Genomic DNA, 24,175 nt, shown 5'->3' with positions numbered 1-24,175 from the left:
CTACAAAGAAATGCATTGTGAAGTATTTGGGAGTGCGACAACAGGCTGGTAGGGACATAAAGCGCTCACCATTTAAACAACATTTCTTTGTATTAAAACATTATGGATTATAAATTGCCCATACAGGCTGTGACTTAGAATTAAATACAAATTAAACAAAAAATGCCTTATTAGGCACAGTGCCCTTGAATTTGTTTTTAAGAAACATGAGTTTCAGTCTCCTGCGATGGTGCCTGGAGAGTAGGCCAGCAGCAGAGAATAACTTCTCCACTCGCAGAGCCCTTGGGGATGCAAAACACCCTTCAGAGCCCCAGTTTTTTTTGTCTTCTTCTATAGGTAGGCCTAAAGGTTTTAAGGCAAAATAACCCAATCAAAACGGAAAGCTCCTTGAAAGTGAGGATATACCAGGCCTATTGTATAGATAATATAACAAAAATGAACAAAACTTTTAAGAGATCAGATTTTTTGTTTATAATACTTTGCTACAATGACACACTTACTTAGCTACCCAACTCGTTCCTTTATTTTAGCATGTGTATGTAACAAGTACACCATCATGCTTTCGGGATATGTGTCTTTTCAGATTCCTCAATGATTCTTTAGTTGTGGACACTACATCACGGCACTCTCTCTCTTGCTCTTGGTCCTCATCTTAGTAAGTCACCTTGATTTTGCACCTTTGTCTTTTGTCAGTTTCTTTCTGAAAATATTTTGCGAACTCCATAACAGTAGCTAAAGCAAGGGCTATAGCAGAACACACGTAGACTACAAATGCATACTGGGCCGGGCATGTCCTGAGATCGTGAAGTGAGCGCTACTTGGAGCGCTACTTGGAGCGCTACTGGAGCGGGCGAGAAGGCTGAAGCTAGCCTTTTGGAATTTCGCTCTTCACTCCAGTCAAATTGGGTGTGTTCTGCTCCTCTCTCTTTACGCTCCTGCTCCACTCCGCTCACATACTCCGCTGGATACTACATAGTAAAAATATAGCACTGTACAGGAAAAATGATTATTTGTGCCGATGTTTAAGTTTTTCTTTCAGTAATTGCAGTGACTGATTTCCAAAAAGTTATTTGTGTTGTACAGACTTGATGTATCTCGTCCAATCACACGCTTCTGATCTGAGCAGCCAAACATCAGAGTTCGGCATTGGCTATTCATTCCCTGAGCACCTTAAATACGGCACTATTATGTCATGACAATGCAAGTTGCTCCCTCTCTGGAGCTTGATCCTTTTCTGAGTGACTGAAATGTTAGGATATCGAAAATGTACTACACGGTAAGGATTGGACTCTTCAATCTTTCATGCAAATAGGCCTACCCATGAGAATGTTTTGAAGTACAGTACCTACCTCATCTCTCCGAAAGGACCCTCTCCCCTTCATCACGAGTCAATGTAAACACACAATTATTATGATTTGTACACCTAAACCCTCCAAAATTTGCCCCATCTGACAAAACACATTTCAGTGTATCCTCGCTTATTTCAACTTCAACCTCTCCAGTTAAATGCTGCTCATCTGATTCAGTTTTCATAGAGTTTAAGATTGCCTCATCTGATAAACCTCTACCATAACTTTCTGTATCTTGGGTTTCTGAGATTTGATTGAGCTGCTCCACTGACACTCCATCATATGACATCTTGGCTACCACAGGATGAAAATCAGAAGCATGTTCTTTATCATCAAAAGTGTGTAAATTTTGCACTCTGAGGGTCTTCGCTGAGCAGTTGACAATCCCTCATTTGAACTCTCCTCAGGCAATAGGTTCTGAACATGAGCCTCATTTACATTCTCTGTTTAAAATATTTTCTTTTGTTTCACCTTGTCACTAGTAACATAATGTATAAATGTGTCTCAGTCATACAGATATGACAGTCCATGATTGTTGCAGTCTTTGAAGCAGTTGGATTCTTAACTAATCACCTGCTAATAATCTGTATTTGGCGCATCCATTAGTGCCATTAGTGCAAGGCAGTAGGGCTTGAAAGTCGTGTATGGTATGGCGATTTATTTCACACTAGGGTAAGCAACAACAACAACAACAACAAAAAGTTAAGGTGTTTTATTTGTCCAACTGATATTAAACACAAAACAGTCAATTAATTGATTGTTTTGGAATGAATATAACATGCAGGATTAAATGTAAGCATTACAAGAACAACCAAATAATAACCAGCAGGCTGCAATCACATGAATATGCTTATGGGCCACATGTTTGCCACATACAGAATTTGGAGATTTGTATTTGTATTCTAGTGAGTAGACTGGACCCTGGTTTTATGGACACACAATCAATCGTTTTTTCCAGTACAGTGCTATATTTGTACCTCATTAGTGTCCAGGCCTCCCACTTTAAGTTGTTTGACCACAGAAAAGTCCAGCAACACCATATTATTTGGAGCCCCATGAGATGACAACATTCTACAGACCCTACTGAATACTACCCACCCCACTTTAACATCGGCACAAGTAAACTTTTTTCCTGTACAGTGCTGTATTTGTACCATATAGTGTCCAGGCACCCCATTTTAAGCTGTTTGACCATAGTAAAAGTCCAGCAACACTTCTTATGTCCTACCTTTTTGTTCAAACTCATTTGATTTGCAGTGACTAGACTGGGCCCTGGTTTTATGGACACATAGTCAATAATTGTTCCTGTACAGTGCAATTTGTTTGTGCAATATGTAACAGGGTTATATTGGTGATTCCCCTTGCCACTTTATTGTTAAGCCAATGGGTTTTTGGTTTGAGTTTGTCTTGCCTTCACCTACTCAACATGGCATCTTATTGACTGGTTTGCATAGCTTGCTTACGAGGGGGGATGTTCCAGTAAGAATCGTCCCAGTGAACAAGCACCAAACCAGCGGTAAGTTGTTGGTTGCAAAGCACTGTACATCAAAAGTGATTTTTATACTCTCAAGTGATGATTTAAATGTACATCATATTGTTTGTAAATGTTATTCGAACATCACACATAAGATGCAGCGGTTTTTGGAGAATATTTGTTGTGCATTTTGTTGTAGAGAATTCCCGCCAGTACTAGCTAGCAACTTACTGTATCTGGTGGGGGGGTTCATATATTTTGTACAGTGCGTGAGTGCAGAGTTGGATGGTGAGACGTGCATTACATGACGTGCAATTTTGTGCAGTTCCTATCAGCTGCATTGTTAAAGATATTATATTGTAATTGTATTATTTTGGTAACTAGCCCAGTGAACAAGCACCAAACCAGCGTGCGTGAGTGCAGAGTTGGATGGTGAGACGTGCATTGCATGACGTGCAATTTTGTGCCGTTCCTATCAGAATAAATCTACATGACTGGTGCTACATGTTGGAGTTCCGTGTCGATGACTGATTGTACACAACGCAAGAAGAGTACTGTTACAAATACAACAAAAGTACAATAAAACTTTTATTAAACACTACATTTCAATGTTTAAGAAATGTACTACGCAAAGCTGCATTTTTTTTTTACCGCGACTTTTATTTGGAAGGCAAAATCCAATAACCGGAAGTCTTAATGTGGATAGGATCCAGGTACAGAGCTTCTGAACCCGTAGACTCAACATCGTGAGGGGGGGGGGGGGGGGGGGGGGGGGGGGGGGGGGGGGGTGAGAAGTCAATGTGAAAAATTCTTCCTTAATTTTCTCGAAATCTAAAGGCACAACCTAGATTAGAGCCAATGTTTTAAGTAGTTGAACATGTTATTACTCCAACCTCATGAAAGAGGCAAACTGACACAATTTAATTGTCGTCAAAAAAAACTTTATATTCAAGGAGTGCTTTTGGGTTAACGGTGCACACTTACGCAGTTCGGCACAAGACAACCGATGGCGTATTTCTGCGCATGCGCTTAACTAGCCACCGTCGCAATAACATCGCCTACAAGTGTGATCGGTGATTTCTATTGGAGAAGCAGTTTTAGCCTATCTTCATACTCTGCTGTCTTTGATCTAGCTGGTGTCTGTCATGACGCTAATGAGAAAAATGAATAAATGTGTGTTGTCTTCCCTGGTCGTGCTAGGTTGCAGATGCTGCATCAAAGGGTTCAAATTCTTGTTTGCGAATACATTTTGGCACCACCTTCTGGCAAGCAAAAGTACTGCATGGAGAGAGGAAACAATATTACACACCAAAATATTTTAAAAACTCATAGGAAGTTATCCGATTATAGAAATATAAAGGTAGAAATGTCTGTGACATGGTAGGAACCACAGTATTTCCCTTGTGGCCATTATTTGTGTGGAACATATACATTATATTAAATCACCCCTTTAACAATTGTTCAGATGAGAGCTTTGTTCATGAAGGTGTGTAGAGACCGTGGCGTCATTGCCAATCTGTGTATGTTTTGAGAACCATGGTACCATGATACATGTTTAGGCTGTGGTTGGGACACATGCATACTCACTGGACTTTACCCACACACTCACACGTACTTCACTGACACTCCAACTTCAAGTGCAGTCGCAAAAACCATCAAGTGCTATGATGAAACTGTCTCTCATGAGGACTGCCACAGGAAAGGAAGACCCAGAGTTACTTCTGTTGCAGAGGATACGTTTATTAGAGTTACCAGCCTTCAAAATTTCAGCCCAAATAAATGTCTCACAGAGTTCAAGTAAATGACACACGAGCAATGGACATTAGACCGGTGGAAATCTGTCCTTTGGTCTGATGAGTCCAAATTTTAGATTTTTGGTTCCAACCTGCGTGTCTTTGTGAGACGCAGAGTAGGGGAAGGGATGATCTTCACATTTTGCCGTCCATTATCATGCTGAAACATAAGGTGATGGCAGCAGATTAATGACACCACAATGGTCCTCAGGATCTCGTCACGGTATCTCTGTGCATTAAAATTGCCATCGATAAAATGCACCCATACAACGCCACATACGTGGTCTGCAGTTGTGAGGCTGGTTGGACATACTGCCAAATTCTCTTAAACATCGTTGGAGGCGGCTTATTGTAGAGAAATTAACATTCAATTCTCTGGCAACAGTTCTTGTGGACATACATGCCAGCATGCCAATTGCACACACCCTCAAAACTTGAGACATCTGTAGCATTGTGTTGTGTGACAAAACTGCACATTTTAGAGTGACCTGTTATTGTCTCCAGCAGAAGGTGCACCTGTGTAATGATCATGCAGTTTAATCAGCTTCTTGATATGCCACACCTGTCAGGTGGATGGATTATCTTGGCAAAGTAGAAATGCTCACTAACAGAGATGTAAACAAATTTGTGCACAAAATCTGAGAGAAATAATCATTTTTTTCAGTATGGAAAGTTTCTGGGGTATTTTATTTCAGCTCATGAAACATGGGACCAACACTTTACATGTTGTGTTTATATTTTTGTTCAGTGTATATAGCCTCGTTATTGTTATTTTATTGTTTTACTATTTTCTTTTTTCTTTTGCCAATTTTTCTTACTTTTTAACTTGCATTGTTGGGAAAAGGCTAATAAGTTAGCATTTCACAGTAAAGTACACCTGATTTGGGAATGGCTCTGATAAGATGAATGGGTTAGTGTAGGTATAGGAGGGTGGGTTGTAAAGGCTATTAGTAACAGATGGAATCTGAGGGCAGAAATCTTTCAAAGACAAGTCTATGAGATGCCCTGCATGAACAATGCCAGCCTCTTTCATCAGGAGGAAGAGGAAGAGATCAATGGCTCTGTGAGGGAGAAACTCAGAGGAAGGTGTGTGATTAGGAGGACTGGGGACTGACACATGCTGTGGGAGGATTCACCTTTGATGGTGAGAGACACTGTGAAATAATAGGAGGATATGGCTTCTAATGGAACAATGTGCAGGAAGAGACTGAAAGTCAGTGACCGTGATGTAAGGTTCACTATGAACACTGATGTAGATTTCACCTGTACAAAATGGACGAGGGAGTACAAAGAGCTAAAGGAGCACAGAATGACAGAAATATTCTGTCCTCTGACTCTCCTCTGTAGCTAGTACCTATTACCATATCATTTCTGTGACGTTAATATGAGTGGGATAGTCACTTCGCACTGTAGCGTCTGTTCTTTTGATGTGCACTTACATCAATTATATTCAAATTCATAGGTACACATGGAGTCAAAGCTTGACAGACTCAGATCTGACAATACCGACTTCCAAACACTGGGGGAGAGGAGAAAATACAATAAATCACTTAAACCACGTATGGATGCAGACATGAATCCGTCTTTTTTCCTGGTATGAGAGAAATCAATTTGATACACCAACTCAAATTCATTCAGGGAAAAAAACCTTGACTAATCATGGCCCTAAAAATGCTTTCCCCTCTAATCATTTCAAAACATGTCTCTCCTTTCTCCACTTAATTAGAGAACATGTTAAACTGACAGAGAATGTGGAGAATCTAGGTCAGAGCATTGCTATGCAGGAATAATAACCTACTGCAAAACAGTTTGCTTTAATGCTGTGTTATTGCCTGAGTATCTGAGTGGTTTACAACAGCCTTTTTACCACCATCTCCACCCCCGTCCCTCTCTGCTCTTCTCAGCATGGAACTCTTACAAAGTGAAATAGGTGTACATTTTCATAATAACATGTTTCTCAGTGAAAGCAAGTGACAGACAAAATGACACATACTCTGACACATACTCTGCAAAGTCTGAATTCTAAATATTTTACTCATGCTATAACTCAGAATGTATATTTCACATGTTAACACGTTTTATCCTTTCATCCATTTCTCAGCCAATTATGGTGTAACTACATGGCCGATTTAATTAGTTATCTACAATCCCGGAACTGGTGCGAGAGTCGACTCACTAGTACCTGCTGTTATGTCATAGCACTTCTCCACATGTCTGTGAGAGGCAAAATGTTGTGAAGAGAAAATAAAGGAAGGAGAGGACCACGCCCACAGATGTGCTCCACTTCTGATAGAATCACAGCTGGCAGAAACAAAACTCATTGGAAGACATATATTACAACTGAATTATACATTCTCCAGATCTGGTGTGTCACTTTCCCTTTGACTCACACACAAATAATGAATTGTTAACTATCTCCCAGAATTCCTGTTTGTAACATAAAGCCAAAAACAAGTTTCAGAGGAGTCCATGTTCTAGGCAGGCACGTTATTCTGTTTAATGTGGATGTAAGGTTATTACTGCGGTGGTTGTTGACATTAAATGAGAGCAGAGACTGTTCTTTATCCTTGATAAGAATTGCATTCATTTACCACTGGTCTTTTTACTAGAAGGGGCATTTTTCTATGCACCTACTGTTATGGAACAAAATAACACATTCTATTGATGAAAACTTGATCAATAACCACAGCATTAGTTTATGATGCCCCATTGACATTTGAGAAAATGACAACTAGACCTTGATTGATCAGATGCCAGTTAATGGTATCCACTACCGAGAGATTAGAGGCCTTGATGACCTCCGTAAAAACTTGCCCAGGAGAAGGGAAGGAAAACAGCCAACAGCCCTGACATGCTCCTGACATGCTCCTGACATGCCCTTGACATGCCCCTGACAGGCCCCTGACATGCCCCTGACAGGCACCTGGACCATACAAACATAAGACAAGACAATGAGAAAGTATAATAAAAGCAAACAGCCTTAGTATTACTGAGAGCAGCCCCATAAATCCTCTAGTGTATAAAGCCAAAGTGGCAGCTCCCCTGACAGAAGCAGAGCGGGTGCTTAGCAACATCTCCTCTGCATGATTTACCAAATCAACAGGGTTAATGTCCTAGAAGCTGGGAGGATACCACTCTTCCAAAGAGTGGCCACATATCAAAAGCCCCCCATGGGAGACACCACAGAGTTATACATGCTGGTAAATGTGTCGTAAAACTACAGCAAAAACAACTCAAGGGAATGCGATGTCACTGGGGTTACAGTGGTGTAAATCCCCTTTACTTGCTCCATCTCTTGTACTCTGCTCTTATTCCAGCCAGTTTGAGAGTAAAGCTATAATAATAATACATTTGATGTGTATAGCGCTTTTCATTACAGAGTTATCTCAAAGCTCTATAGTGCAGAACTTATCCTATAGTTCAAGCAACCACAGACACCACAAGGCTGAGTGCGGAGAGTTATGTTATGTAACCTCAACAATGTACAGCTGACGTACACAACTAAAGACTACTGAGTGAATACATAATCAAGCTAGTGAATACACAATAGGCAAGTGAGTATATATTCAACATATATGCATTATGTAAAACATTGCATGCTCATGTAATTCGCTTAGGCCTATACGATACCCGTCTTGCCACTTTGTATTCTGTAAAATGAACTGTTCCCCATTCATCTCCCACCTCCCATCCTAACAGACTGTAATCAAGCTCCAAGTATCTCTAAACCCGTCCACATGTCTTCAGCCCAGAGAATATGCTCTCGACGGGTAACATGCAGAACTTGAACACTGATTAATGAATCATGTCATCCTGCTCAACTATGGCAACTTGGCAACCAACCAGGATTCCAGAATCCGGGGGCTGAGACCCGGTGGCCAGCGGCATCAGATGGGCATTGTATACAACAACGGTGGGCGTATAATCACTTTTGTTTCCTATTGCTTTTCTGTTTACCCCAATCTGACTTAGCCCGCAGCCAGGGATCCTTCCCTGCACCTGCAGCAGGCTCCTTCATTAGACAACAGGATGATGGCCCTGCACTTGATTTGAGAGAGCTGCTGGCTCTGGGACAAGCACTCCAATTTCTTTCCCTGTCTGGTGGCCCCACTTATTTCAGCTCCTGGAGCGCCTGCCAAAGCCCTTAATGTGCACTAGGCTCCATGTTAAAGCTGCTTCTCTCTGGGGACAGCCTTGGACCTAGTTTAGCAGAGAAAACTGCCTGCCTGTGCCCAAAGTATATGGAGCAGCCACTGAGAAAGGCTCAGGAAAAATCTTAACCTGGTGTGGCACTAGCCTGGCTGACATGACCCACGTGACCACACAGCGAGGATGAGCTGTGCCTCGCTGGTTTGGAAAGGAGGCTGTTTGTTAATGAAGTATTTGCTCAGAAATTGAGTGGACGAATTGATTGATTCTCTACAATGTTTTTTGGTTGACCCCTAAGTGTTGTAATGGAAGGGGGTGGTTTCGGAGGCAGTGTGTGGCTGTGCCTGTTGTAATGGTAGGGGGTGGTTTCGGAGGCAGTGTGTGGCTGTGCCTGTTGTAATGGTAGGGGGTGGTTTCGGCTGTGCCTGTGGTGGTGGCTGTGCCTGTGGGTGTTTGAGTGAGAAAGACGAAGAGGAGAACCAACCAAGAAAAGAACAGCCCCTTCATTATCAACGCATGGTGCTGACAACATCAAAACAGCCTCTCCAGACTCTGAAGTCAGGAGGATTTTGAGTTTGGTATCAGCCAGATTCCTGTGGCAGCACCCTCACTAACAAATCCCTGCCATGATGGTCCAAGGTACAGTAGATACACAGTCCGTTGTGTACTGAAGTTAATTAAACATAATTTTTGTTGATCGATTAAACAAGGGAACACTACACTACAACTGATTGATTAAACAAGGGAACACTATACTATAACTGCTAGTTTGAGGGGAAAGTGAATAGGAGAATTGGAGAGGGGAAATCATTTCAGAAGACATTCCTATAATTGTTTTATAAGTCCCTATGCACACTCTAAAACACAACCAAATGTGATGATTTTGGAATTGCCAATTTCAAATAATTAGCTTAAACTTCAAAATGAAAATTAGGGCAACAAAAGCGGCTGCAAATTAGAAAATGCTTCATGGAGGGTATGTTTCAAAGTCACCAAAGGACCCTCTGACTGTGCCCCAACAAATCAGAGAGGCTACTGAATAAATCAAATCATGTATTAATGACTCATCCAGTAGCCAGAGGTAATGTACAGATGTAGGATCTTAATTGGAGCCAGTTTTGCTACAGCAGGAAAATAATCCTGCAGCAACAGGAAATGTGAATTATTATGAGGTTTATAATTAATGGATGTTTTCATAAGGCAAAATCAAGTCTGATAAACCTCCAATACACTGCAGGTTTGACATTTCCTGCATTGCTGGAAACTTCTCCTGCAACTGGGTGATCAAATAACAATCAGTCACCTGCAATGTACTGCATCAAGACTCAACTACACTTCTTCTAAGGTTTTTGGCACTGAAAATGTCCCCCAAAAGGTTATTCCAAGAACCTCATAGGAGGTGGGGTTCATCGAGGAACCTCCTTAGTTGGTGTGGGTTCCTGCAGGAACGTAGCAGCCCAATTGAAACATTTGGATTTGAAAGGGCAGCAGGTGCAGGCACTTAACTGAAATATGTTAAGATCTCCTCAATTTAAGGTAAGGTTTGTCCCTTGTATGATCTAAATTGATCTTGTTTAATGATGATACCATCTATCTTTTCATATTTGTGCAAATCATTCTAAAATAGAAAATGGAAATCAATCAATAACAAGAATATGTAGGCTATAAGAATATGTTGAAAGCTAGCTGTATTCGGTGAGGATGACTGAACTGCTCACTTTTGTGTCTGTGTCTGCAGGTTTACAGATGAGGAGGCATACAAAGGTATGTCATTTGTATTGGTATGTTTACATTTATTATAGAATTTTTTATTTATTTAACCTTTATTTAACTAGGCAAGTCAGTTAAGAACAAATTCTTATTTACAATGACGGCCTACACCGGCCAAACCTAGACGACTCTGGGCCAATTGTGCGCAGGGACAGCTGATCACATGTACTATCCTCGTCCTTTACCTCGTCAATGAATATCCCATAGGCCTCTACATTATGGACAAGGTATGTGTATAAAAACCATTATCAAAACAGGTTTTTTCATTCACATTCATCACAAAACCACGATATGAATTCTGTCGTGAGTGTGTTTTGTTAATCACCTGTATAATTACATTTTGTTTGATTGACAGACTCCCTCCCTACACCTCTGATGAATATAACAGGAAACTTGTTACGGCACCATGCACAGCAAAATCATCCTGGCTTTTGATACGGAGAACATCAACACCTTAACATCAACACGCCAGAGGATATATCCATCGGACTTGGGGCTCTGCTGGGAGTTTATCTCATTTAGATGTTTTACTTCTGCTTTGCCACTAAAATCACAATAAACACTGACAACTATAATATTGTGTTATTGTTGTTATTGTTATGCGTATTATTATTATTAATAATAATAATAGGGGGGGGGGGGTATGTTCTTCAAAAGGTTCTTCAAGGATCCATTGAAAGGGGATATTTGAACAACCCTTAAAGGTTTTTTCAGAGAACTTAAAGGGCTTCCCCCAAAGTTTCAATTTGATAAACCCCTGAAGGATACTCAATAAGCCTTTTCTTTTTGGTGTGTATGTACAAGGAGTAGAAACAGTATGTTGCACCCAGTACATCAGATGATATACAGTGGCAAGAAAAAGTATGTGAGCCCTTTGGAATTACCTGGATTCCTGAATAAATTGATCATCAAATTTGATCTGATCTTCATCTAAGTCACAACAATAGACACACATAGTGTGCTTAAACTAATAACACACAAATCATTGTATTTTTCTTGTCTATATCGAATGCATCATTTAAACATTCACAGTGTAGGTTGGAAACAGTATGTGAACCCCTAATGACTTCTCCAAAAGCTAGTCGGAGTCAGGAGTCAGCTAACCTGGAGTCCAATCAATGAGACGAGATTGGAGATGTTGGTTAAAGCTGCCTTGCCCTATACAAAACACTCACAAAATGTGAGTTTGCTATTCACAAGAAGCATTGCCTGATGTGAACCATGCCTCAATCAAAAGAGATCTCAGAAGACCCAAGATTAAGAATTGTTGACTTGCATAAAGCCGGAAAGGGTTACAAAAGTATCTCTAAAAGCCTTGATGTTCATCAGTCCACGGTAAGACAAATTGTCTATAAATGGAGAAAGTTCAGCACTGTTGCTACTCTCCCTAGGAGTAGCCATCCTGCAAAGATGACTGCAAGAGCATAGCGTAGAATGCTCAATGAGGTTAAGAAGAATCCTAGAGTGTCAGCTAAAGACTTACAGAAACCGCTGGAACATGCTAACATCTCTGTTGACGAATCTACGATACGTAAAAAAACAAACAAGAATGATGTTCATAGGAGGACACCAAGGAAGAATCTACTGCTGTCCAAAAAAGACATTGCTGCACGTCTGAAGTTTGCAAAAGTGCACCTGGATGTTTCACAACGCTACTGGCAAAGTATTCTGTTGACAGATTAAACTACAGTTGAGTTGTTTGGAAGGAACACACAACACTATATGTGAAGAAAACAATGCACAGCACACCAACATCAAAACCTCATCTCAACTGTAAAGTATGGTGGAGGGAGCATCATGGTTTGGGGCTGCTTGGCTGCCTCAGGGCCTGGACTGCTTGCTATCATCGATGGAAAAATGAATTCCCAAGTTTATCAAGACATTTTGCAGGATAATGTTAGGCTATCTGTCCGCCAATAGAAGCTCAACAGAAATTGGGTGATGCAACAGGACAAAGACCCAAAACACAGAAGTAAATCAAAAACAGAATGGCTTCAACAGAAGAAAATACGCCTTCTAGAGTGGCCCAGTCAGAGTGTTGACCTCAACACGATTGAGATGCTGTGGCATGACCTCAAGAGAGCAGTTCACACCAGACATCCCAAGAATATTGCTGAACTGAAACAGTTTTATAAATAGGAATGGTCCAAAATCTCTCCTGACCGTTGTGCCGTTCTGATCCACAACTACAGAAAACGTTTGGTTGAGGTTATTGCTGCCAAAGGAGGGCCAAGCAGTTATTAAATCCAAGGGTTCACATACTTTTCCCACCCTGCACTGTGAATGTTTACACGGTGTGTTCAATAAAGACATGAAAACATACAATTGTTTGTGTGTTATTAGTTTAAGCAGACTTAGCTTGTCTATTGTTGTAACCTTGATGACGATCAGGTCAAATTTTATGACCAATTTATGCATAAATCCAGGCATTTCCCAAGGGTTCACATGCTTTTTCTTGTCACTACATGTTTCATCATGATGGTCTAAGAACACATGCTATATATTTAGAACACATGCTGTAATGTCCTCCATTGAATCTGGACTAGGCCGGATTTAGAAGAAATACACAAATAATCACTTTTAAACAACACTCTGTCTGTCCTCCTGAACCTACTTTGGCCTAAAGGCTGGACTTGGCATTGATACGTGAGCTTGTATGTAAAACTGCAGAAGTCTTCCAATATAATTGTCTCCCCAGAGCAGCAACACAGTTGTGGTGATAGAGATGTGGATGACTAAGCCACTAAGGCCAAGGCCCACTCAACAGCTCTAATAGCAAGTTGTCAACCGCCTGGCTTATCGCACAGACACAAACCCCGCAATAACTCTTATCAGGTTCAATGATAAGTGCTAAATAAAGGGACATGCTGCCATCTATCTGCTTCTCAGATCTATAATCAGTTTTTCCTCCGAGGCGCCAGTTCCCCCTGAATCTCATCCACACGGTTCTGGAGGGGCCCCAATCCCCTGCTGCAAGTGGCTGAAAGCAGTGCAATGAAATGCAGAGGGATTCATCTGGGCAGGAAGCACAAGCAAGCATGCACGCACGCACCAAATAATCCTGATTTGAATTATTAAGTTATCATACATCATAGGCTCTGTCGAGAGAGATGTGCGTGAGTAGGGGGCTCTCTGTCTAGAGAAATGTGAGTGAGTAGGGGGTTCTGTGTCTAGAGAAATGTGAGTGAGTAGGGGGTTCTGTGTCTAGAGAGATGTGAGTGAGTAGGGGTTTCTGTGTCTAGAGAGATGTGAGAGAGTAGGGGGTTCTGTGTCTGGAGAGATGTGAGTGAGTAGGGGGTTCTCTGTCTAGAGAGATGTGAGTGAGTAGGGGGTTCTCTGTCTCTGAGATGCTTCCATTAAGCCCCATCCATAGAGGGGCTGTAGTCTGAGAGGGGCTGTAGTCTTTACCAATGGTAAAGTAGATCTAGTAGATCTAGACCCGCTCCTCCAGTCAGTTGCAGGTGTCTAATGATGATAGATTGTTACAATTAACTAGGTTTTCATCTCCCGCTCACTGAACAAAGCCTCTAAGTTTTGCAATGAGACAAGAGATGAAAGAGAGACAACAGATGGAAATGCAAGAGCGTGATGTTGATTTGTAATGAACCTCATTTGAAACTGCCATAACCCTACTACACCAACAGTATAACAACTTACAGGTGGTCATCATAGGCCTTTTAAATAGCAGCACATGGCGTTGGTGAAGGCTGCATGCATTTATTCATGATTACAGCCATGGCCTACTTCCAACTGAGTGCACAGAGGTCTCAGCAAGGCCCCCTCTCTGAGGAGCAGCAGGCCTACATAAATACCACAGGAGACATTGAGTAGAAAACAAACATTTACAGTTTTAGTCTTTTTTAAAAGAGGGCAATTGCATCTTCTCTTCTAATTACTGTATTGGCCTGTTGAAGTAACTGAGTATCATCCAGGGTCAAACCGCTAGAGCGGTTTTTAATCACTTGATGAAAGTTGCAGAGAGAGGAATCCATCAAATATTCAAATTGAAGGTAAATTATTTTAAATATGAAGGTACCACCCCTCTCAGATGTAATGTGGCATCTTGGACAGAACACCCATTTACAATGACTGCTGGGACTTCCAGTCACGTCCAAATCCAGAGCGAACTTGTATCTAACAAAGTAGTAGCAGTACTATCTTTTGTTTTGAAATGTAGGCTTAGTAGTTATCTTGAACATATTGTGAAGTTATTCCAAACATGGTCTATTTGGGTACTGTGTGCAATCTTGGCTTCTAAAATCAATAGGGCTTTTTAGCCTTATCCATGAAAAAGTATCGCTAGGCCAAATGATTTGTGTATCGGGGGCTCAATAATTGCCTTGTTCGCCCCTAACACTTCTATCCAAGATAACTATTCTACTCTTGTATGAGATGTAGAATAACACTTAACAGACATTAACACAGACTACACTACAAAAAGAAAAGGTTCCTGGAGTATCATTTAAGGGTTCTTCAAATTGAAACTGTGTGGAACCCCCTATACGTTCTTTCAAAGACCCCTTTTAAGTACCCCTTTTAATGGATCCTTGAAGAAGCTTTTGAAGAACCGTTTGGGGTTCATTTTTGAACTACCCCCCTATTATTATTATTATTATTAATAATAATACCCATAACAATAACAACAATAACACAATATTTTAGTTGGCAGTGTTTGTTTAGGGGCGGCATGTAGCCTAGTGATTAGAGCGTTGGGCCAGTAACTGAGAGGTTGCTGGATCGAATCCCCGAGCTGACAAGGTAAAAATATGATGTTCTGTACAAGACTGTTAACCCACTGTTCCCCGGTAGGTCGTCATTTTAAATAAGAATTTGTTCTTAACTGACTTGATTTTAGTGGCAAAGCAGAATAAACTAAATCTAAATATGAGGTAAACTCCCAGCAGTATATCTATCCTCTGACATGTTGATGTTCTCCGTATCCATAGCCAGAAGGATTTTTACAGTGCATGGTGATCAAACAGGTTTCCTGTTATCTTCATCAGAATCTGTGAACCCCAAAAATAGTAATTAAACAGATGCACATTATACAAAACATGCACATGACAGTATTCATACCTTGGTTTTGTGATGAATGTGAATGAAAAAAAACTGTTTTGATAATGGTTTTCATACATAAACATTGTCCATAATGTAGAGGCCTATGGGATATTCATTGACGAGGTAAGGGAGGAGGATGGTTAATGTGATCTGTATAACATACCAATACCAAATGACATACCTTTGTATGCCTCCTCATCTGTAAACCTGCAGACACAGACACAAAAGTGAGCAGTTCAGTCATCCTCACCCAATACAGCTATCCTTCAACATATTTGTATAGCATACAAATAGCTACATATTCTTACCTCTTTGTTGATTGATATCTAAAACAAGATACATTTAAATCATACAAGGGACAAACCGTACCTTGAATTGAGGAGATCTTTACATGTTTCAATTGGGCAGTTAGTTTCCTGCAGGAACCCACACCAACTAAGGAGTTTCCTCGATGAACTCCACCTCCTATTTGGTTCTTGGAATAACCTTTCGGGGGCAATTTTCAGTGCAAAGAACCCTAAGGTTCTTCGAAGAACCCTTGTTGAACCCCTAATTTTTTGATTGTTTAGCACGTTGAGTTTCAACAAACTTCAACAAAGAATGCCAAAACGTGCACGTGCAGCAAACTATAGTGGCGCGTCGCCGTGCAAGATGCCAGTGAGCGGGTGGAGCTGTCCGTGGTTCTGAAACAAGGAGCGTTTTATTTCGGAGCGTCGAACATACAGCGAGTGGCGCTGTTGCATATTTATCAGAAAGTTGAAGTTAACAGTTAAGGCAGTAGCTGTAAGCAACACCAGACCTTTGAATTGCAGTGCAAATTGATACTGTTTAGTAGGCCTATTTATTTTTGATTATCATGGCTTACTCTGGTTGACAACCCTAAGGCCCATTCTATCCGAGTCTGAAATTGTTTACGTTTTAAATACTCACGAAAACCTCTCATGGACTGAGCTAATGGAGAAATGATCGCACTCGGATTGGGTGTTGGCTTTTGAAACGTAGTCTTGTTAGGCTCATTTTCAGTTGGCACACGACTAACCTATACTGTAATTTTATCAGAGGTCGAAATAAAAAATGTGAAAGGTGGATTTCAGTATATTCAATATATATTTCAGTATATTACTTTAAGATTATGTCATTATTTAATACCCATTATGGTTTATCCCTGCACCGCTGAGGCAACATCAGCAGAGACGTTTTTTTTACGGGCACCACCCTGCTTGGAGGGGACCGGGAGAATCGTTTCATCTCCTCCGACAGCTCCAGCTATCCAGCCTTCAGCGCGCGCACGCCCATGACAAAATGAGTGCCTCGGACCGCTAACAGCACAACCTCAGCACTGGGTTTGTCTCTGCAATTGGATAGATTTCAATCTGGACCAGGTGTTCTCAGTAATAGGCTACTACACTACATGGCTCCTTAGGGCGGAGTGGATTCAACCCATGTGAAGTTACTATTTTTCAGACAGTCTTTTTCATCAGCAAGACCAATTCCTCGTGTTCAAAGGAAGTTAAAGATAAAACGCCGGTGATAACGATACATTTCCCTTTGGACTTTGGAAGTTGTTGGGGGGGAGTTTTTTAATTTAACATATTGTAGATATATTTTGAAATTGATGTAGAGTATTATCTATATTCATTTTGCTCTGGCAAACAGCAGAAAGACAGCTGATGTTCCGTTTGTCAGTGTTTCTATGTTATCTGGCCGCGGTGATTCTCATGAACCTCAGTCATTTCCCTCGGTAATGTTCTTCTCCCAGGGCCAATTATTGCAGAGCAACTGATGCAGGCTGGTACGGTGCAAACCTTTGATGCGTCCGTATATTTTTTTGTACTCTCAGAACACAAATTTTTCAACTGCACAGCTCTGTTAATTGTACATTTTGACAGCGGTCTCTTGGACATCCTCCACTAGGCTATTATTCTACGACCACTAGGACTGGTAGGTGAATGACTGGCTTTATACGGCTTCTTTATCAAAATCTACGTTCAGTTTGTTGAATTATTAATTGTAGCTTTAAAAAATAATAATCAAACACCAAGATACCTTGTTTAATTTCAAGTAAACATTGAGAGCAACTTTTGGACTTCAATCCACCATCTAAAATTCGGTGGAGTTTTTAGTCATTCATGACGGAAACAATGGCATTGAGTGGAAACTGTAGGACTAACCCTACGTCAAAAGAACAAGGATCTGTTCAGAATAGTTTCCCAGATGTTGTAGAATTAAATGTCGGGGGACAGGTGTATTACACGCGTCATGCAACGTTAGTAAGCAACCCAAATTCCTTGCTAGGCAAAATATTCTCACCTAAGAAGGATGCCACTAATGATTTGGCGCGGGACCCTAAGGGACGCTATTTTATCGACAGAGATGGATTTCTATTTCGATATGTGTTGGACTACCTCAGAGACAAACAAGTTGTACTGCCCGACCATTTTCCAGAGAAGGGGAGGCTTAGGAAAGAGGGGGAGTACTTCCAGTTGCCAGACTTGGTCAAACTATTGACGCCCGAAGATTTAAAACACAGCCCAGACGAATACTTCCACAGTGATTTTGAAGATGGTTCTCAAGGCAGCGACCACAAGATGTGTCCGCCGTCATCACTCGTTCCGGCAGACAGAAAAAGTGGATTTATTACGGTTGGGTACAGGGGCTCTTGTACAATAGGCAGAGAGAGTCAAACCGACTCCAAATTCAGAAGGGTCCCGCGGATTTTGATTTGTGGGAGGGTTGCGTTAGCCAAGGAAGTTTTTGGGGAGACCTTGAACGAGAGTCGAGATCCGGACAGGACACCGGATCGATATACTTCCAGGTTTTACCTGAAGTTCAAACACCTTGAGAGATCATTTGACATGCTGTCCGAGTGTGGTTTCCAGATGGTTGCCTGTAACTCTTCAGTCACAGCGTCATCCGTGAATCAACACACAGAAGACAAGATCTGGTCAAGTTACACTGAATACATCTTCTATCGTAAGTGGCTTTCGTTTTTACCAGGTGTCAGTTTAACTACACACCCCATGTCAAATAGTCCTCCAAGTCACCACTAGAAGGCACACTTGCTTCACACGTTTCCCCCCAGGCATTCTGCTTTTGAAGTAGCTCTGAGAGTGGTCACACACACACAAGAACATGATGCACAGAGATAGTCACTCAGTCCCCGGCTGTGTGTGCCAGTGATCAATGCTTTGCCAAACTGTGTATCTTATGTGGAAATGGTATGTTCCAATCCACCCTGTAAAAAGACAACTGAAAACAGCCTTCTACAAATTGAGCAACATCATGTGTATTGTGATTGCTGGTATGTGTTGAGGACAGTCTGTCTGCCCACTCTGGAGCTAATCTAAATCGATTTCACTCCTTTAATTGGTTTATATGAGTTCCCTCTTAGTGCTCTGTTGAATTCCCCCATGGGCCTAAACCCATTTGTTCCCAGAAATTCCTACCTGGAAGTGCTATTCATCTTCCATACTGAGTGTGCTGCAGCCTCTCTTCATTTCTCTCCAAGCCATCATTTGGAGGCAGGGTAGGATGATGGCTTTTATAATGGCTCTCATAATATTTTATGGTGCAACAAAAAACCACATATAATCAGAGTTGAAAGTACATAATGTGTTCCTTTGCTGCAAAGGCTCTGCCAAAAGGTAGAACGCAAAGCAAGCTTATACTGTGACTGCATTCCACTCTGAGCTCATAAAACATATTGAGACCCTTTTTTAAAGCATATACTGTAGATACTGCTGTGTCATTAAGTTAAAGGGAGATGTTATTAGACTTCCAATGTTGGGAGCATTCTAAGTTTCCTGATTAACAGGTGCAACAATCTCGAGATTCTCCAAGTTTATTCCTTTAGAAAATGAGCAGATACTATTCCACAGTAGGTAAATCTGTGTCACGAGTCACACAGTTCTGATGAGTAGCATGCAATTGTCACTGTCTGGTCTACACAAACGCAAGTTCCAGTGACACCCTGTCTATTTGTCAATGAGAGTATGCTCCGAAGACCTCTCCTTGTTTACAGTGAAATAACATTGCTTTCTGGATCCGGTCAACCAATATTTAGCTGGTGAGTGCACACAGGAAGTTTGTAAAGGTTGAAGGCACCCAGTGGAATCAATGAAGTCAGTGACAGCCTCTTGTTAGTCTTCTCTCCCTCTCTGGCTCCCTGGCACGCTCCTGCTCCCCCGTCGCCCCTGGCAGAGTGCACCAGTTGCCTTTCATAGGTCTCACTGCTCCGTCTCGGCGGCTGCGTCGCCTGCTATCCCTCGCAAGCTAATTTATTTACCAATTTGTCGCATGGTTAGAGTGATTGATAATCAATCATTTGCAAAGACATTATGATAACTCACTGCTAGGGCCTGCATGTCGAAGACATAATAAATCATGCTATCATTTTTGGTGGCAAAATAATCATTTCTAAACTGTTTGCAAAATTATAAATTTTGCCTGGGCCCCTCCTTTTGGTGTAAATGTGTACATTAAATGATTACGTTAGAGAAGATTCTGTCATTGCGAAAGCCTTTCATATGTTGATGGTAAGTCGTGTGACAGGGAACTCTATTAGCTTAGAAATGAATAATTATCCTGTAATGTGTTGTGGCAGGTGGGTGGCAGGGTGCATGGCACCATTTGTGACCCCACACTTTCAAGACCTTAACACCCCATCAGAGTGGAATCATAAAAACACACATGCACCGGTTTCAGCTGGATCAAGGTGCTAAAAATAATGAACATTTTACAGTAAAATGTTGGTGTGATATTTTGGGATGGAGCCCTATGCCTGTTTCAACCAATTTGCTTATCTGGAGAAAAGGCATGACAGTGCAAAGACTGCTCTTGATAGGTGCAGCTGCTCCACAGTCCAGTCTGTCAGGGGGGCAGTCACCAAGCCCAAAGTCTGCATTATTCAGACAGAACCAGGGAGGCAGGGGAAGAGAGGAGAGAGGAAGGATATCTGCATAGGATGGAATGGATTGTCTGGCTGGCCCTTGACCTGCTCTCCAAACTGTGTAATGACTGCAATCACAGGCCCCAAGGCAATCCTGGGAACTCTGGAGATGCTGTGCATTTGACTAAGTAAGACCTGTTGAGGGAAAGATTGCACAGCGCAAACAACCTGCTCCCACGTCTCTATCAATCCATTTTATTTTCTGATGTTTTCTATGCATGGTTGTATGCACAGTGGATTGAAAAGGCGGATGCCTCTGCTGTTGTGATGGAGTAAGTGCTCTCTGGTGCAACAGATAATGGGACAAAGAGTGACTTCACAAATACGCTGATGCTGCCATACATAGCGTAACACTGGGCACTTGGCTTTGGCAGAGTATTGAAAATAACATAAGCATTTGTTTAAAAAAAAAAAACTAATCTCATTGACAATTTCGAATAAATACGTGCATGTCATTGCATTATTGGATATCTGTTGAGGTTAGAGTAGGTGCTCGATAAATCCTCTCTTGCAATTGATGCACTTAGACAATCAAATGGTAATCAGCATCTAAATGTAACTTAGAGGAAGAACACCACTGATTTATATGCACAGCATATCCAAGTCTGTCTGTAGACTGTCTAGAAATGTAATCTTTATCCAAGGAAGTACATGTCACCAACTATAAGAATAACAAAGGAAACTGTTGAATGTGGATATCCATGGTGATGAGACTATTCCTTATAATACTGACCCTTTATAACCATGAAACTTAAATGACCAATCTGCACTTTTGAATGTGGATATCCACATGGTGAGGATACTGACCCTTCATACCCATCTAACTTTAAGTACCCATCTCAACTGCTTGATACTGCACAGTTTTGGTACCCATTTCGCCAGAAAGTGGCCATGACATCTCCCATTTGGAGAGTAGAGTTATTCTTGTTGTAATTCTAGAGGAAGATGGGTGCAATGGGCCCACCGATGTTAAAATGAGCCTTTAGAAAGATTATGCTCTCTGCTTACTTTAACACGTTTATGTTACTCTGGTGAGCTGAATCATTTCTACCTATAATGGAACTGTAGAGATGTTCTTGAGAATGTAATACTTGTGTAGCCAATATCAATTTTATGAAAGGCTATCCAGCGTCTTAGGCTTTGGGCAGGATAATATTGTTTCAAAAATGTTTATTTCAATAGAATCCCAGTGAAGATTCCACCAAGATATGACCAGCAGTTCTTCCTTGATGGCATAGCAATAGCAGGGATGGGCAACTCAATTCCTCAAGGGCCTGATCGGTGTCACACTTCTGCCCCAGCTCCAGCTAACACATCTGACTACAATAATCAACTAATCATGATCTTCAGTTTCGAATCCAATTAGTTGAATCATCTGTGTTTGCTAGGGATGGGGGGAAAGTGTGACATCACTCCGGCCCCCGAGGACTGGAGTTTCCCATCCCTGATCTATAGCTTGATGACCTGTGGCATTGTTGATATGGATTTGAGAAGTGGTATTGCAATGGATCAAGATTCTATTAAGAATACAATCCTTAATCCTGAAACCTGAGCTTCATATGCATCTGTGCGTATGTGGTCCTGGAATATATGATTTTCCGATCTTTATGGATGACAGAGTTTGTTTTGTAGTCTCACTGTGTGTGTTTGTGATAGTACAAATGTAGGATACATTTACTGATAACCCACACTAACACACAGTTATATTAACAGTTTTGCACTTTTCATGTAGCCTACTTTTGGCCAGCTAATAGCCTAACCACTGATCAAGCAACAAGGCGGCAGGTAGCCTAGTGGTTAGAGCGTTGGGCCAGTAACCGAAAGATTGCTAGGTTGAATCCCAGAGCAGACAAGGTGAAAAATCTGTTGAAGTGCCCTTGAGCAAGGCACTTAACCCTAATACCTCCAGGGTTGCTGTTGAATGTCAAACCCTGGCTGTGACCCTGCTCTGTGGGGGTCTCGGGAAGAGTGGGATATGCAAAAATCAGGTGTGAAATAGAACAAATATAAGCACCCACCATATTGTTATGGACTAAACGTTCAAATCCTGTTGCTGCAGGATTATGTTGCTGTGACAGTATAGGTCAAATTAAGATTAGATGTTCCAGCTTTGAAGGTCCCCTGACATGTTTCAAAGAGCTACATACCGAGCCTCAGGGAAATCTCCTATGTGCTTTGAATTTTTCATCCCTTGTGTTGCACTTGAGCAAACATATAGAATATTTAATTTGTTTGCATCAGGACTCAGGACGCAACTGGCTTTAGACCCCGCTTTTTGAATAGTGTGAGAAGTCAGCGGGGGCCATGGTAAAGATACCAAACATGCCTCGGAGGTATACCTCTCATTGTGAGATCAGTATGTTCAGCTCTGTTGATGGGGGCCCAAGGTGTTGGTAATGTATTCAGAAGGGTGTGCGTGCCTGTGGAGGGGAATGTGTGTGGAAGAGGCAGACAGAGCAGACAATTATCAGAATCCATCACCCCTGAATCAAATGTTTGCCCATTAGAGATGTTATAGGCTGACATTTCTGTGCAGAGCTACCGTTTAATCACTACGCCTTCCTCCACGGTGTTGCCAGGATGTCTGCAATCAGCACACATCCTGTCCAGCAGAGCGCCGACCAGCGACATTGTAGCTGGACCCACAGCAATTAGCCTGCAACACAAAAATGATCAACACTGGTTAAGCTCTTAAAACTGTGAAGCAGGGAGATAAGCGCAGATACGTATAAACGTGTAAACGTATATGCTGTAATAATCTGTCCTGATCTGTACCAGCGAGGGGCCCAGATCCTTCCTCCTGATTATATTGCACCAAGGCCAACTGAAGGACGGCTTTATTGTTTTGATTCCTTGGCATACAGAGAGTTTTTTTCAGCTCTCCCTCGTCTTCAAAACCTACTATTGAGTGGGTCAGCTTCTCCCCACATTCCTCCTCTGGTTTCCCTTCAACTCTTACAGAGGGTGAACTATTTCCTTCGACTTGCAGAGGCAGACATAATGCTAACGGCCACGCTAACAGCCACCACGCTAACAAACGCCACGCTAACAACAGCCAGAAAAGGTTTGTCTCATTCCCAGGCAGCTTAATGCACTGTGTAACTGCACTAAGAGCTGCAGAACACTCTGCAGTCCAGGGAGTTTAATGCACTCGATTCTCGGATCAAGCCTTTGTGCTCTTTCTGTAGCATTTAGAGCATGTAAACGCTGTGCAGATAGATAGGTGGGCCAACTGTGCAAGTAGATAGCTGGGCCGACTGTGCAGATATATAGCTGGGCCGACCGTGCAGATATATAGCTGGGCCGACCGTGCAGGTAGATATCTGGGCCGACCGTGCTGATAGATAGCTGGGCCGACTGTGCAGGTAGATAGCTGGGCCGACCGTGCAGGTAGATAGCTGGGCCGACCGTGCAGATAGATAGCTGGGCCGACTGTGCAGGTAGATAGCTGGACCGACCGTGCAGGTAGATAGCTGGGCCGACCGTGCAGATAGATAGCTGGGCCGACTGTGCAGGTAGATAGCTGGGCTGATCGTGCAGGTAGATAGCTGGGTTGACTGTGCAGGTACAGTTGAGGTCGGAAGTTTACATACACGTAGGTTGGAGTCATTAAAACTCGTTTTTCAACCACTCC

At 41.8% G+C, this 24,175-nt stretch overlaps 1 protein-coding gene across 1 annotated transcript in view; it reads left to right on the top strand.

Moving 5' to 3' along the window:
- The first annotated feature begins 17,722 nt into the window (after positions 1–17,722).
- LOC139419432 (BTB/POZ domain-containing protein KCTD16-like) overlaps positions 17,723–24,175 on the top strand; it is a 96,700-nt gene continuing 90,247 nt past the window's right edge. The window contains exon 1 of the mRNA XM_071169381.1: positions 17,723–18,566. Within this exon, the coding sequence (XP_071025482.1) occupies positions 17,723–18,566 (844 nt within the window). The remainder of the gene's footprint in view (positions 18,567–24,175) is intronic.

Source organism: Oncorhynchus clarkii, chromosome 10 (genome assembly GCF_045791955.1).
Source record: "Oncorhynchus clarkii lewisi isolate Uvic-CL-2024 chromosome 10, UVic_Ocla_1.0, whole genome shotgun sequence".
Lineage (NCBI taxonomy): Eukaryota > Metazoa > Chordata > Actinopteri > Salmoniformes > Salmonidae > Oncorhynchus > Oncorhynchus clarkii.
Note: the sequence above shows the minus strand (reverse complement) of the source record. Positions and strands in the feature narration are given on the sequence as shown.